This window comes from Miscanthus floridulus, unplaced genomic scaffold, assembly GCF_019320115.1.
Source record: "Miscanthus floridulus cultivar M001 unplaced genomic scaffold, ASM1932011v1 os_2306_1_2, whole genome shotgun sequence".
NCBI lineage: Eukaryota > Viridiplantae > Streptophyta > Magnoliopsida > Poales > Poaceae > Miscanthus > Miscanthus floridulus.
Window position 1 is genome coordinate 143873 of NW_027098220.1, and position 16347 is coordinate 160219.

General features: G+C 53.3%; 3 protein-coding genes across 3 annotated transcripts; 1 reads left to right on the forward strand and 2 right to left on the reverse strand.

The window, feature by feature from the left end:
- Nucleotides 1-1068: 1068 nt before the first annotated feature.
- LOC136534793 (peroxidase 5-like) lies at nt 1069-9565 on the reverse strand. Its single transcript, XM_066527160.1, has 3 exons — nt 9159-9565; nt 8530-8718; nt 1069-1848 (listed from the first exon to the last, which is right to left on the reverse strand). The coding sequence occupies exons 1-3, from the start codon at nt 9384-9386 to the stop codon at nt 1273-1275; spliced, it is 993 nt and encodes a 330-aa protein (XP_066383257.1). The 5' UTR covers nt 9387-9565; the 3' UTR covers nt 1069-1272.
- Nucleotides 9566-12792: 3227 nt separating this feature from the next.
- Nucleotides 12793-14171, reverse strand: LOC136534797 (syntaxin-52-like). Its single transcript, XM_066527163.1, has 6 exons — nt 13897-14171; nt 13672-13773; nt 13454-13551; nt 13273-13373; nt 13110-13154; nt 12793-12986 (listed from the first exon to the last, which is right to left on the reverse strand). The coding sequence occupies exons 1-6, from the start codon at nt 14169-14171 to the stop codon at nt 12858-12860; spliced, it is 750 nt and encodes a 249-aa protein (XP_066383260.1). The 3' UTR covers nt 12793-12857.
- Nucleotides 14172-14843: 672 nt separating this feature from the next.
- LOC136534795 (nascent polypeptide-associated complex subunit alpha-like protein 1) lies at nt 14844-16223 on the forward strand. Its single transcript, XM_066527162.1, has 3 exons — nt 14844-15173; nt 15310-15443; nt 15672-16223. Exons 1-3 carry the CDS (start codon nt 14972-14974, stop codon nt 16014-16016), a joined length of 681 nt encoding a protein of 226 aa, XP_066383259.1. The 5' UTR covers nt 14844-14971; the 3' UTR covers nt 16017-16223.
- Nucleotides 16224-16347: the final 124 nt, after the last annotated feature.

Sequence of the window (16347 nt, forward strand, 5' to 3'; positions counted from 1 at the left end):
TCTCTGAAATAGTAATGCAGGAAGAAGTGGTACGTCTGAACCGCAACCAAAAGCCAAGGGGGACTGTATCTGCATGTATGTATGCATGCAGGCCGCCGATCAATCCCCACCACCACCGCACCGATCGCCCGCGCGATGCGATCGAAGGCAGGCACTGGCACACTGCACTGTTCTACGGTTGAGTGCTGACGGCTGCTCCCTGCCGCGCCGCGGCGGCAGCATGCATGCCATGCTGCGCACGGTCGTGGCGGCGTGCTGCCGGCGATGGCATGCGACGCCATGACGAATCATATATGCGTGTCGCGTGCGCTGGCGCTGGGCCGCTGGCTGGCGGTGGCGGCCGGTACGGACACCACCGGACGTGCAGATCTGCTGGCTGCTGCCGCTCCATCGTGTGGCCGTTGCGTGTGTGCGGGGCGGTGCGGTGGCGGTACCATACATCTGCTGCTGTAGCCGGCACTGTGCTACTCCACGCTGAACAGTGGCCGGCTGCCGGCGGGGTCGGCCCAGCCGGGCGCCTGCCGCTGGCCTGGCCTGGACCAGCAGGTCAGCCTTTTCTCCACGAAGCGTGCTGCATGCATCAGTGGGCCACGCCCTCATGGGCGGGCGGGTGGGTGTAGGATGCAGCAAGAGTCCGTGCTCTCTGCTGGTGCCGCTGATCTTCTGCGCCCGGGGACTCCATGGATGCTGCATGCTTGCGTCGCAGCAGAGACGAGTGAGTGAGCTTGCATCAATGCATGCGCATCTGCAATTTTTGGAGGAAAAACGATGCTACGGTACTGGAACGCGTTCAAGGCCCAGACTCACCGAGCAGCCCAGGCTCAGATAACTCATGGAGGGAAGCACAAGGCCTGGTTCGCACGGGGCCTTGTAGTTGTAGACAGCCCAGTTAAGCGAGCGTGTGGAGTAGCCCGCTGGGCTTGTTGACTGCTGGCGCAACTTGAGGCCCAAAGAGCCCCGACATGAACAAGCATAGCCCAGAGTGTTCGTTTGTTGGATTCATGCAGATTTGCGGCTTGGGATTTTTTTTTTTTCCTTTTGATTTTGATGATCATGAGAATGAACGAATTACGAATTGACGGTGCCTTGGGCTTGGGAATTTTTTATCCGTAGCTAGCACGTACTGTACTACGTACACGACTACAGCTCGATCGATGGACACGTACAATCTGAATCATCGGACCACACCACTCTACGCCGTACGTACAGTTCGTCGTCGTATGATTTTAATCACACCCAGCCAGCAATCCGGCCGGTAGATGGATCGATCAGCTAGCTGGCCACCCTGCAGTTGGTCCGGATGGTGCCGGCGGTGCCGGTGAGCACCTCGATGGCGCCCATCTTGAGCATGGCGGCGACGAAGTCGGTCTGGAACGTGGCGGGGCTGTTGGTGTAGCCGACCACCTGCGCGGCGGTGGTCGGGTCGGCGAGCAGCGCCTGGTCGGAGGCGAGCAGGCCGCGCTTGGCCACCAGGTTGGCGTAGTAGTTGGTGTCGAAGGTGGTGGGCGTGACGGGGTCCATGGGCACCGCCGGGTCGCTCCCCTGGGCCTGCGGGCACTGCTGCGTGAGCGCCGCCAGGTACGCGGGGTCCATGGACGGGTCCTGCCCGGCGCCGCTGGGCCCGTACGAGTAGAGCCGGGCGTCGAAGGAGCTGCAGCGCGCGGCGCCAACCGTGTGCGCGCCTGACAGCGCCACCATGTCCGACTGGCTCAGCCCCTTGGCGCCGAACACCTGGTTCAGCCGGCTCACGCTCGCCGTCGGCGGCGGCAGGTTCGCGCCCGCCTCCTGCGCCGACGAGACGTTGCCGTCCCTCCTCCCCGCCGGCACCTGGTACGCGTTGCCCCCGACCTGCATCAGGATCAGACAAATCAAAACCGGAGCTTTCTGTCAGTAACCGCCACGCCAACCAGCGAACGAGACGCGGCGCACTGCTGAGGTGGCACGTGCATGCGGACCCGGAAGGCCGGAACGTCCGGTCGTCGCGCACAGGAACCTCCGGGCGCGGCGAGACTGCGACGGCAGAGTGGGATGGGGAATATGGGATAGGCCATGTGAACGTGCCGGGACCGGGGAGGGCACATGGGGTGCGCGTCGGATCCACGTAAAACCATGCGCCCACGAACGTGTCCTGACGTGCCCACGCCGCGTTCCCAAGGCCGGCCGCCTCGTAGCTTTCGCCCTTGCCGCTCCCGGGCCTCGCTGGCCGGTCACGAGACATGGACGTCAAACCGCCGCCGGATTGTGATGGTGGCTGGCTCGACGGCTCGACGGCTCTGTGTCGTGTGGACGGAGAGGTTAGCGTCGTGCTCTGTTTTGCAGCTGCGAAATGGAATGTTCTGTTTCCTACGCTACGCTCCCAGGCTAGCTGCAACGACCATTAGTGACTGTGTGACACCGACCTCACTCGTCTCACCAGCTGGTGACTACCTGGGCGTGCACAAGAAACCGCTGGTCCAAATAAAACGGGGATGCAGCAGCTCAGGCTCGACCAGCATGTTTAATGCTGAAAATGATCCATCGGTGATGGCCCGGCACACGGGCATTCTTCTGGTTTGCAGTGCTAAAATGCCCCCAGCCCAAGGCAAAGGGAGTACTATTCCTATTGCTGAACTGTACAAAGTACTTCCTCGGTTTCTAATGCCCATCTTCAGCTCCAGAAGAAAGTTTTAAGAGCTTCTCAGGCCCTACTTGAGCTCTCATCCTAATTTTGAGGGCTAAGAAAAAAAAAATCACTCCAGCAGGGCTCCTACTATGGCTCTCAAGTTTGAGGAGGCCCTCACTATATATGGCCATGCAGCCTGAGCCCGTCGGCCCGGCCCAAGGCCCGTTTTTTTGGCCCTGTCCAAGCCCGGGCCAGCTCGGCGACGAGCGGGCCTAGGCTGGCACGGCCCGGAGGAGCAGGCCGTGCCTGGGCCTTACCCCAGGCACGTGAGCCGGCACGGCACGACCCGCTAAAAGCTTTAGGCCTGATAGAGGCCCGCTAGTCATAACATATATAGCTGCTCTAATTCCAAACCCTAACTCCAACTCCCTATCAGCCGCCGCAGCCACCGTTGCCTTCCCCTTCTCACTCGAGTAGTCGCGCACCTCGGGTCCTCGCTTGTCGCGCTGCCGCCTCCCGCATCCCTTCCCTTCTCTCGCGGGTCTGCTCTCCCCTCTCCTCGACTTGCGCAGCCATGAGGAAGCCAGCGCGGCCACCCGGCGCACCACCTCCACCTCCACTCCACTCCGCTTCCACAATCCCTCCATCCGGCCTCCCCCATCCCCGGCCACACTGTCGCCTCCACCTCCACTCCACTCCACCTCCCCCATCCCCATGTCGCCGCCTCCACAGGTCCACCTCCACCACGCGACGGCGTCGAGTGCGGTAGCGGCCGCCGCCTCCACGGCCCCCCGCGCGTCTGGCTGTGGCTGCCTCCTCCACGCCGCCCGCACGACTTCGAGCGGAGCAGCCTCCATCCCCTCCATGGCGCCAACCCCGCTCCTCCTCGGCTCCTCCCCATCCCTCTACCACGCTGAAGTCCAGTGCGATAGCAGCACCGGCGTCGAGCACGGCAACGCCCGCCTCCTCCATGACCCCCCGCATGTCTGGCCACCTCCTCCATGTCCCCCTGTAGCGGCTTCAAGCAGAGCAGCCTCAATCCAGCCTTCTACACCTTCGATCTGACCGCTACTTCGGCAGACTCGCCTCCTCCGCTAGCTACTTCGCCGGATCCAGCATCAAGCGACCCAAGGGGGAGCTCGCCGGCGGCCGCCGCCACCTTCACTCCTCGCCTCCCCCTCCTCTCTATCGCATTTGGTGGGCCTCATGGAGCCGGCCCGGCATGGAAATTGCCCCGACTAGGCCGTGCCTGAGCTGTCGGCCAGGCACGATGGACTGGTGCAGCACGGCTCGGTGGCCTGATGGGCCCTTCCGTGACGTGCCCTATCGGACCATGCCTAGCACGGGCCCGTGCCGTGCTAGACTGGGCCGGCCCGTTGGCCATATTTAGCCCTCATAGCCCCCCCTCTGGATCTAATTCTGGGGGCTCTGGAGGGGGGCCTCTACTCTGCTGTTTCTACGGTTGTTGTCACGCATTGGCTGCACCCCGACGCCCTTCCTCTATACCCGACGGAGAAGAAGCCCCTCGTGGCCGGAGCTCATCACCGAAGAAGTTTCCATGGTCACCATCGTCGATGTACCTCCTCCATGCTCGCGCTCGCTAGCAGCAGCCGCCCGCACGACTGCTCGTCCGCCTACGGCACGGCTCCCCACCCCTATAGATGTCCAATGGGCCAGCCTGGCCTGGCCCGGCATGAGCCCGTGCCAGGCATGACCCGATGGGAGTCGGGCCGGCACGACTCGTCGTGCCTCCTTGGCCATGCCGAGGCAGGCAGTCGTGCCTGACCTCTGGCCTAGGCACGACCTACTAGGCTATTTTTCGGGCCGGGCTAGCCCGAGAAGCACGACCAGTCCAGCGTGCCAGGCCAGCCCGGAGCCCACGACCAAGCGTGCGCAGCCAGAGAGAGATGGAAGGAGAGGAAGGGGTGGAGCTCGGAGATGACGTGCTCATTCTCGTGGCGAACTGAGGATGGTTCCCAGTGGCATCGCTTGAGTAGAGGGAGGGGGCGTCGGCGTTCGCGCTCGACGGTGGCGCTATGAGCAAGGAGGTGGCGCCATGCGGTGTCATGAGCCGGACCCAGCGGGGAAGAAGCGGCGTGGGCTGAAGAGTCGCGAGGAGGAAAGGGAAAGCGGCGTGACACAAATAGCAAGTACGAGTCGGACAGACACGGTGGTAAGGATAGGATTAAAAGGATATGGATAATTTTTGATTGAGTAGCGGGCCTTGTTGGGCCAAATGTATTTCAGCGGGCCATGTCGTGCCACCCGTCATGCCTGAACAGCGGCCCAGGCACGGCCTGCTACTCGAGGTCAGGCCAGCCCATGCCCTGCTCGCCACCAGGGCGGGTCATGCTTGTGTCGGGCCAAAAATGTTGGCTTCGTGTGGGGCCGTCGTGCCACGAGCTGCATGGCCATCTATACCCGCCCCTCACCCGTGGCCGGAGAAGAGGCCCCTAGGCCACTCCTCCCCGACGCCCGTGGCACAGTGCGACTACCTGCTCGCTACCCGCATGGCTACTCGTCCACCTACGGCAGCCTATGTGGCTGCTTGCTCGCTACGTTATCCTCATCTGTCACCGGTGCGACTCCCCACTCCTCGTCTACGCCTGGAGAAGAAGACCCAAGGCCACTCCTCCCCACCGCTCGTGGCACATCCCTCTCGGCGTGAGGTCCGTCTCCCTCCCCGCACTACTTGATCTGTTTGTTTGTACGAGGAGGACGTGGCCACCTTGTAGTTTGCTGCCATCGCTGTCAATGGGTTCTCCCGCGGCTGCGGCGGCCACGTGCACGCCGCTAGAAGGATCCACATGGGGTTCACGTAGGTCGTCGTCCGGCACCTCTTCCCCGGTGGCGACAACGACGAAGAAGCCGTCGTGTGCCTTTGAGGCTTCGAGCTCAACTAGCAGCGCTTCCATCTCCCACCCTACACGTGCCCCACCATGGGCATCGCCACCGCCAAGGGCGAGCTCGTCATTCATTGTCCTCTTGCACATGTGATTAGGGACGACCGAGGGGGCGAGGGGCTGACCATGGCTCCGTGTTCTCGAGGCGTGCGGTGCGGACAGAGATAAAAAGGGGGGCCCACCTTTGAAGAGAAGCACACGGATGTCATCCATGCAGGCGGAGACACGGATCGAGACATGCAAAGGGGACACACAAGCTCCAGCCATGAAAATCATGGCCTACATGTCCCCATATTTTGAGGACCACTACTGGAGTGCATCAAAACAAACATGGCCCTCAAAAGTAGAGAAAGCCCTCAAATAAAAGTAGGGGCCTTGTTTTGACGGCCATCACTGGAGTTGCTCTAAGGAAAAGGGACTCAGCCTCAGGGCTCCTTTCTACAACTCTCTCTCCATCTCCTACGCTGAACCTTGGTAGAATTCTTCCCGTCTGAATGTTTAGACTGGCAGCCGTCCGCCGAGTACAGTTCCCACGCTCGCATCCGCCGAGCACCAATTCCCACACTCCCGTTGGAGCGAGCACCGCACCTGCAGTTGGGCTGCTTCTTTGACTTTTTCTCTAGGTCCAATAACAACAATATGCGGAGCAAGCAGTGCATGTGTCTGGAACCCAGGTACGTTTCTTTTTTCTTTTTTTCTTATATTTCTTTTTTGTTTTCTTACGTTGCCTTTTTTATCTTTATTTTATTTTTTTCTTTTTTCTTTTACTCTATTTTTTTTCTTTTGATTCCATTTTTGTTTTTCCTGTGTTCACCCATAGGTTGGTATGTTTATCTTTTTTTTCTCTTTCCTTCCTTATAGAGTATTTCTTTTTCTTTTTCTTTCTCGTGTAGTTTTTTCTTCTTCTCATTTTCTTAATCTTTTTGTTTTTATTTTTTCTATTTCTATTTCTATTTATTTTTTCTTTTCTTTTTTTCTTTTTTCTACTGTTTTTATAAATACTATATGAACTATTTTTGTTTTTTATTTAAAGTTTTTTCATTTCATGTGTTACACAGGACACATATATCATATATTTTTTTATTTTCTTTTTCCCTTTCTTATTTAAGATATTCATTGATTTTATTTTCAATATATTTTCATTTGTTATTCATATTTCTATGTGAAATTTTTTACTTAGTTATTTACTCTAATTAATTACTTTAATATTTTATTTTATTTTTATTATTTATTATTTATTATTTATATTATATGAGATACATTTTGTGTTCACGTAGTATATATACGATGTTGTATGATGTATTCTGCAATGTGCACGTATTATACATATGATGTGTTATGACGTATTATGTGATGTATACATACGATGTTTTATGATATGTTTGTAATGTTCACATAGTATACATTTGATGTTCTATGACGTATTTCATGATGTTTCATGTAGCATACATATGATGTTCTTTGTAGTGTTTTGTGATGCACACCTAGTATACGTTTTTCTATTTTTTGTTTGTGATGTCCATGTTATATATGTGTGATGTTCACATAGTGATGTTCTATGATATCTTTTATAATGTTCACATAGTATAATGTGATGTTTTATTTTGCTTCAATTTTGCTTTGCTCTAAATTTTATTATTTTTATTTATATTATGGTATTTATTTATTTATTTATTGTTATTGTTTCTATATACTTATAGTTTTTGTTATTATTTTTATTTTTGTGGTTATTATAACACCAATTCAATGAACCTATAACTAGAACATTGTTCTCGTAAATCGAGAACAATTTTGTTATGAAGGTGGAACATTGTTTTTCTTTTTCTGAACTTAGAACGTTGCTTCTACTCAATAAAAAAATGTTCTATCTTCACAAGATAAATGTCCGTCATAAACTTTTATCTAAGTATATCTATGTGAGATTTTATTTTGAAGGATTTGTTGCAAGGAACATGATGGTGTAATCAGAATTTAATTTGGATGTTTAGTTTAACAGTTTTGACTTCTTAAAACTTGTGCAGATGCTTATGTAGGCATATTTTTAGCGTGTTTGGCATGCATGCATGTGAAGGAGCAGTTTTCAATAAATTATTATTTTTTTGTGGTAACGGTGCTATCATGTGATCTAGCCAGTGCAAATAAAGAAGTCTGGAGCGCGCGCTCTCTGGTAGCCTCGACGTGGCGCGGACGGAAATGACGCGGGAATTATCGGCGCGCGGACGGGAACCAGCTGGAGCGGCGGAAAAAAATCATCGGCCCTGAGTTAGGGTACGAGCGACCGGACCCTAACACGCCCCGAGCCTTAGAGGGCGACACGACACAACCATGTGCCCTTGCTGCTGCTACGGACACCGCCGACCCACCGGTATGCCCGTGGCGCACGGTAACGAACCGAACCAAACAAAACCGAGACGTGCACCTAAAGAAAAGGACGGCTCTCCTCGAGTCCTCTCCCCTCTCTGCTGGAGCATCACTCTGCCGGTTGCCAGCTGCGCTGCACTGCACGGCCACCGTGCCGGCCGTGCTTGCGCTTGCTTCGGAGGCAGGCAGGCCGCACCTGATGCCCGGCCGCCGCGTACGTGTACGTACGTGCAGTGCAGGGCATCATTCGGTGGAGTCACCAATCAACCAGCCAGCCAGGGCTTGCTTTCCGCGAAAGGCTGGCTGGCCTTGCGATCGCTGGACCAAGCAAAAAAGTCCCCATTTTTATGCTTCCATTCCAAAGCTGCTGTCCTGGCAACCATCGATCTCCCATCCTTATATGAAAGAAAAAGAAAGAAAGGAAGAAAAAAAAGGAAGCCTCCAGAAAGGCAATGCACCGACGAATCGGCCATGCCTCTTCACTTCCACTGCGTCGCGCGCGTGATCCTAGACCGATATCGAGCTCTGCGTTCTATCTTGGGATGGGAGTCATTTTGTGTTTGTTATTACTCCACTGCTGACTGAAGTGAACCGGAGGAGGAGCTAGTGGATGAGCAGCTGCTATGGTAGGTGGAGTGAGAGGCTGAGAGTGAGAGTGCGTACCAGCGCGAGGGCGTCGCGGGCGGCGAAGGCGAGGATGTCGGCGCAGGAGACGACGCCGAAGCAGGCCTGCTCCAGCCGCGTCTTGGCGCTGTCGATCACCTCGAAGCCGCGAAGGCTCGCGTTCGGCGCCGCGTCCTTCTCCGCCTGGTTGCCCGCCGTCGAGTCCAGCAGCACCGACGCGTCGCACCCCTGCTTGCATGCGTCGCCGTCGTCAGTACAACAGCTCGCTATCAGTCAGTAAAACGAAATAAACTGATCGATGCTCGTGTTGCTTCTACTGCTTGCACGTGACTCATGTAACAGATGAATAGTTTCATCGCATCGCTGTAAAACAAGGCCAGGAGAGGAAAAGAATATGTGTGCGTGGAGGGGAATGAATGAATGAACAGAAGGAAGGAGAGGCAGGCAGGCAAGCTCCACATGCAACTATGCAATGCCAGCGAGGCACCCGTCCCCATAGTGACACCACGTTGCATTGGATCACTCGAAGCTTGTCTCCTCCTCTTGTACGCAAGGCAGCAGAGTGCTCATGTCATGGTAGACTGGTAGTAGGTGAATCGAAGCAGCTGTACGGCATGCCGTGCTGTCATTCATCAATAACGGAAGAGCGAGGGAGTGCGTGCACTGACCCTGACGAAGCAGTCGTGGAAGTGGAGGCGGAGGAGGCCGGCGGCGATGCCGGGGTTCCCGGACGCCGCCTTGCTGACCTCATCCTGCACGATGATCTCCGCCGCCGGGCACAGCGTGTCGTAGAACCCCACCAGCAGCTGCGCCCGCGACCCGGCCGCCGCCATCAACACCACCACAGCCCACACCAGGGCCGCCGCTTCTCCTCCTCTGCCTCTGCGTCCCCCCATCCTCCAATCCCCTGCCGCCCGACCTGGACGGATGGTTGAGCTAGCTTGTCCGGCCGGCGGCTGCAAAAAGGCCACCTTTTTCGCTCCCCCCCTCCCGTCTCGATCGCTACCGCTGATGATGCTTCTTCTTTCTTCTTCTTCCTCCTCCTCCTCCGGTCACAGTTACGCGGTGGGACTGCATTCCGGTCCAGGCGGTTTTATAGGGCAACTGGCAGACTGGGGGTGGCCATCCCATGTGGGAGGGGGGGGCCCTGAGGGAGGGTCATTGCTAGCGCTTAGTGGAGGAGAGAGAGTGAGAAACGGGCCCTTGCGGTTGTGGTCTAGAGCATGATTGATTGAGATTTGTGAGGCAGTGAGGGGATAATAAAAGAAAAGAAAAGAAAAGAAAAGGCAGGTGCTGATGCTGAAGAAAACGATGCATGCATGGGATCTGTAAAAATGATTCAGGCCTTTTGGTTTTGATCTGCTGCATTGATGCATGGAAAGCGTCCATCTTGTTGCTTGGAGAGGGGCCCCATGGACAGTGTCACGGTGGGAGTTGACAGAGGGCCCTTCGGTTCGGTAGGTACAAAGGGAAGGATTGTATGCTAAGCTGAGCTGGGAACCGTGATGATACTGTGTTTTTCTTTCTTTATTTCTTTCTTTCAGTTATATATATGCACTACTCCATGGAGCTTTCTTCCCATGCATGCTGAGAGTGAGAGTTGGCCAGGTCAGGTGGTACATGCTAGAACATCCACAGCAGCACAAGAGATGCTGGATGATGTATCAGCCTGTTCGCTTGCTCGTAAACGATCGTAAATTTCCAGCCGGGAACAGTGTTTTTCTCTCACACCAAACTAGCCAGCAATAAATAATCCACGATACGATACGGCCTCCCGAACAGGCTGTATATATCTCCTGTCAAATGAAATTACTGTGCTGCTGATTCGGCTGGCAGCACGAGCAACTACCTCCTGATGTACATAACAAGTACATATGCACGATTTCACTCCATCAATTTTGTAGTTCCATCATTGCCACCTCCCTCCCGTGTGCTAAACGCATGCGGACGAACTCATCAGTTTATATATTGATATATCATATACATACTTGTATAGAATAGTACATATACAAATACGCACAGATGTCGGGTTGCTTCGGTAATCAATGTCAGTGCAGTGCTTATGAGGTAGTATCATCTCTTGATGATTCTGAGTTCCGTCGTCCCGATCCGTAAGCAACAGGCGGGAAACGCGCAATCATGCCAACTGCCCCCACGCGGCGTGTGTGCTGAATCCACGGCCACCCCGAACATGCACTGCATGATTGATCAATTGATCCCATGGATTGGATTGCTTCGTGGACGGATTTGACTCCTGCCGCCTACGCTACATTACATTATTCATTGAAAAAGCCTTTCTTCAGACGCATGATGAAAACCTTTTTTCTGCTAGTATTTGTACATATGCTTGGTATGAGTAGTATATTTAGTAGTAGTGTTTAACAACAGACAAGTTTAGGAGTACACCTACAAGTGTGGTTAGTTAGGAGCAGGCAGGGCAACTCAGGCCAGAATAGATTCTGGCTTCCGAGAAAAGAAGCCCCAGATCCGAGTGCCTTCCACGTTAAGGAGGCAGATAGAGCTTTTCTTCAGCCGAGCCAGGCGCCACTCTTTAGATCCGTCAGTGCAGAAGCTTTACCGAAAGGAAAGCATGCAGTGCAGAGCCCGTCTGGTCCATGCAGTTTCTTGGTAAAGTTGAGTTACTGAAGAAAGGTACTCCTAGTCTCTGAATGGATGCTGAAAGGCTCACTGGTGGCTCACTGTTCCCACTGTGGAAGTAGAAAAGGGAGCTGGAATTATCAGCCAAGCCAACGAACAGTATTTTTCTCTCACATCAAACCAGCCAACCGTACTTTGAGCCATGGCTTATAAGCCAAACAAGCCCAAACGAACAGGGCGATGGAACATTCCTTTTCTGTTCTTGTTACAGCACCTTTTATTTTACCGTCTTAGGGAGTATTACAGAGTTACTTACAGCGCTGTAGTTCTTAATGTAACGGGTTGCCAATTGCTAGTTCATTCGGGTCCATGCCTCTGCCTGCCTGCCTGTCTTCGTACTCCGGCGCGGTGAGCGGTGGCTGCACATGCAGGCAGGTCCATGCCATTGCCATCAATAGCCAATCAGTCAGTAGATCATGGACTGCTGCTGTCGGTTTTGCTTTGACCCCAATTCCAGGAAGACGAAACAGGTGCCACAACTCAGACGATTTCGCTTCAGTTCAGGCTTGGCACTTGGCCCTTGGCAGCGTTGCGTGCTGAAAATGAAACCCGGGCAGAATTTCCAGCCAATTTTACAGGGCCAAAAAACGGCATCTTGTGCTTGGAATCAGGCTGTACTGTGTAGGGATCGGATCAGGCTCATCTTCTTCTTTTTTTAGAGGAAAAGAAGGCCCTTTGTTATCGTGTGCATGCCCTGGCCGGATCAGGTTCTACGAGGTTGCAAAGTTGGATCTACTTTCGTTGCCAAATCGCAAAGCTTTTGCGTCTTTTCGGTCACGGTTTACGGACGAAAAATAGCGTTATTTATAGCACAGCCTCGAGGAAAGGCTCCGTCTCATGCCGCTAATCAATCATGCAGCATTTTGGCAGCCCAGTTCGTGATCATTAATAATGTTCAAAAGACTATTTAGGTAGGCAGGCAGGTGATGGCGCCCGATTGTGCTCCGCACATGACAAATTAAAAGTGCGCCGCAGGCACCGCCCGGCCCTCGTCTTCTTTTTCATTTTTCTATACTACTAGGACAGGTTCGAGAACCTGTGTGAACTTGCATGTCCCTTCTTGCATTTGCTGTTCCGGTGCTGCCAAACAACACATGCATTGGTATTTGGTATCGGCAAAGGGCCTCTAATTCAACCGGTTAGAGCGTCTCAGCTGTACTTGTTAGGTCCTGAGTTCGACTCCCTGTGTGAGTGAATTTCAGACTGGGGTTAAAAAAAATCATCTCGTCTGTCCCATGTAAAAGCATTCATCTCGTCTGTCCCACGTCAAAACATAGGTCTAAGGAACGGCCCCGTTCTCACAGGACTACGGTACCGCTGTGTATGGGTGGACCAAGGGTTCGAGGGTTTTCTAGACCCGCGTGAGAAGGTCTTCTTCTTCTTAATGCAATGCTCGAGCCGGTTATACCTCCACAGGTCCAGTTTTTGGTATTTGGTATCGCAATGTTCACGAGCAAGCAGAAGCACACGTACAATACAAACTCGATTTTATTTCACAGTTTGAGAACTAAGACACTCGATCAGTTGGCTTTTTATTTTTAATGAAACCTGGCTTTCTGGATTCAAATTCTGAACGTGTACGAGTGCTAATATTTTATACTGGAATATACATAAGTAGACACAAGCATATGCCAGTCGGTAAATGTCATTGTAGTTCTTAAAATCCATGCTTACAGAAACTTAGCAAGGCCGGCCTTTTGGTAGTTGTATTAGATCGTTATCAGAGCCCAGACTATGGCAACACAGATTACAACGGCAACGACCGACAACACGATGCCCCAACAAGAACTGCTTTTCCTCATGCGCGTGTTGAGTGCTTTCAGCCTCTTCAGCGCACGCTGCAGGTACACAGACAAGAACGAACATGTTAGCTCATCTGAAGCTTGGAGGAAGCTGCTTAGAAGCTTAATTTTGGCTATGTAATGGTGAAAAATTGTTAGGGAGATCGATGAGACATGTACCTGCAGACGGTTGCTTGTGTCTTCAACCTTCTCGTCCAAGTTCTCCTGCAACGTTCAAGTGAAAGTGATTCAGAACCAGGTACTCACTCTGAAAGCAGAAGCTAGCTGCAGCTCTGTTTCAGGGACCACGGCTGGCAGCAGGACAGACTCAAGTGACACTTACAATGAGCTTAGTTTGCAGGTCCAACTCCCCATTGATCGCGAGCGCAATGTGCTTCGTGCTGGTAACAGTCTCCTCCAGGATCTCCAGTTCAGCATCTTGCTCTGCACCATGTATTTACCATACATATATCACATGTACAAGTATTTTCAGTCACTGAATGGGATGGCATGCAGAGGCTTACCTTTGATGACCTTCCTCTGCAATTTGACCATCTCATGGTTGTCCATGTTGGCAATGCTGCTTACATCTATCTTTGCGCTCTTCTCGCACAAATCGTTCCTGAATATTCAGGGCAAGGAAGAATTTGCTCGAGATTATCAGACTGCAAATTAATATTATGCATGATGGATACTATATACTCGGATACTCTTATATACATGTACTAGGAGAGTAATTCACCTGTCCGAGGAGTACTTCATAGTGAACTGGCCGCCAACCTCCTGTGCCTTGGAACTCACACCGGAGAGCTTCTCGGCGAGCTTCCCCAACTGTTTCAAGCTTCTGCAATGCACGAGAGCCATCATGTTATAGTTTCTTCTGTTTTTTGAAATATGAAAAAAAATGTCTTCTTTTTTTCAATCAATCAAATTAAACAAGAGGGAGATTACTCTTTTCTATACTAACATGTTTTGCCTTTTGGGGAGATCAGACAGGTCCTCCTTGAGCATGTCGAGCCTGGTCCCGAGGATGGCGACCTTGCGCCGGATCTCGGCGGTCCGGCGCTGCAGCTCGCGCGGCAGCGACGGCGGCACGGACTCCCTCTCGGTGACCCGCTCGGCGACCTCGTCCACCAGCCTCTGGGCCTCCTGCAACCGCTTCGTCCACTGATCCACCGGGGAAGACGATGACGCCGCTGCACCTCCGCGAGGGGCCGTGATCGGAAGAACTGAACGCGCCATGTATGCCGCCGCCCCAGGCCCTACGCAGATGCAGATGCAATGCAGCTACGCTCACGCTACAAAAGCAAAAGATCCCGGCGAGTTCAAGCGGGGAATTTGCTCCTTGATTTACTCAGTCCGGCGCGAGACAAGGAAACTGATCGTCGACGGCGTGCAAGTGCATGCTCCGTGGACGGGGGTTTTGATTCTGTGGCGCATTGCACTGCGCGATTTCAGGAGGAAGTAGCTACGACTACGACTAGTCCGACTTGGTTCTGGTTTCCTAGAGGTGTTCGGTGTCCGGTCCCTGTTCCAGTTTCGATCTGATTCCCGCTCGTCGAGTATTATTTTACAACAATTTCCTTCTTTTTATTGTACAAAAAAAAAGTTTTGTGAACACATACAACATCACCGTCAACAGGAAGGACTGTATGTTTTATTTGCAACAGGCAGCGTAAATAATAGCACCTGGATCAGGCCCATCTTAATCGGAATTAAATTGTATGGCCCAGTAGTAGAGCGTGTCGAGGACGTACGTACGCCAGGAACGCTGGGTCCAAGCCCAGCAGAGTGAAGAGAGCCCAAACCCAACAAGGGTACAGAAAGCCCATTTGCTGCGGCCTGCGGGTGACGGTCGCGGCGGATAGATAAGGCCCTGCCCTGCGGCCGCGCTCTCCGTCTTGTCTTGTCGCACGCTCGGCTCGACACCCCTTATCCGGAGCACTCCCCAGTCTCCGCCACCGTTCCCGTGCGTCGCCACCGCACGTCGCTGCACCACCACCGTAGCCTCCTCCGCTCACCCCGACCACGGTCCAGCCAGGATGGTCAGCGAGCAAGCTCCAGCGGCGGAGGTGGTGGAGGGCAACGAGGCGGCGGCGCCGGCGCCCGTGGAGAGCGAGGAGGCCGCGCCCAAGGCGGAGGAGCAGCAGAAGGAGGACGAGGCGCCGGTCGTCGTCGAGGACGTCAAGGAAGGCGAGGACGAGGACGATGACGACGACGTCGACGATGACGAAGCTGATGAAGGTAACGTGTGTGCTTGTTACCTTCTGCTTCCTGCCCTTCATGCTGCAGAGTGCAGAGTGCAGAGTGCAGAACTGCAGATAGATTTGCATGTGCCAGACGGGGACTGATTTTAGCTGCGGTGTCTCTGGCCGTGTAGGTGAGCTAGGTGCCGGCGCAACCGAGGGCACCAAGCAGTGCCGCAGCGAGAAGAAGAGCCGCAAGGCCATGATGAAGCTCGGAATGAAACCCGTCACCGGCGTCACCAGGATAACCATCAAAAGAGCCAAGAACGTACGTATATACATATGCCACGAGAAACACACCTAACTTTTCTTCTCCATGCATGTATACAAACAAGATGTTCATATATGCAATTTTCATCTCATGCATACAAACAATATGTTAGTTAATGCAATTCTTAGCCCTTGTTATTACTGTCATCCGACGCACATAACACAAGCCAATGCAAATGCGACACACTTTGCCTTATCATCATGCCTACCTATAATTTGCCTTCAGATACTGTTCGTGGTGTCCAAGCCGGACGTCTTCAAGAGCCCGGCGTCGGAGACGTACGTGATATTCGGCGAGGCCAAGATAGAGGACCTGAGCTCCCAGCTGCAGGCGCAGGCCGCGCAGCAGTTCAGGATGCAGGACCTCAGCAAGGTGATGGCCAAGCAGGACGCGGCCGCCGCCGCGGCGGCGCCGGCCGACGAGGAGGAGGAGATCGACGAGGCCGGGATAGAGCCCCGCGACATCGACCTCGTCATGACGCAGGCCAGCGTCACCCGCGCCAAGGCCGTCAAGGCTCTCAAGGCGAACGACGGCGACATCGTCAGCGCCATCATGGAGCTCACGGCCTGATCATGATACGTACCGTACCGTTCCTTCCTCGTTGCAGCCTGCTTCGTCAGGAACACCAACACCCGGTGGAAATGGAATCAAATCAAACGCGTCGTCCAGCGTTGTAGCGTCGCTGTTCATTTTTGGGATTTGCATAAGATGAGTTTTGAATAAGATGTATTGTTTATTCAGCCATATGGACGTTGCATCATTTCAGTTTCCAGATTAGTGTCATCCTTGATAAGTTGGTATAATTATTGGATTCTCATTTGCAGATTAGACCAGTCTCTCGAAATGGGCTTCACAGATTTAATTGGCTTACCGGGTACGGGTAGCATGGTCACTCTGTTCA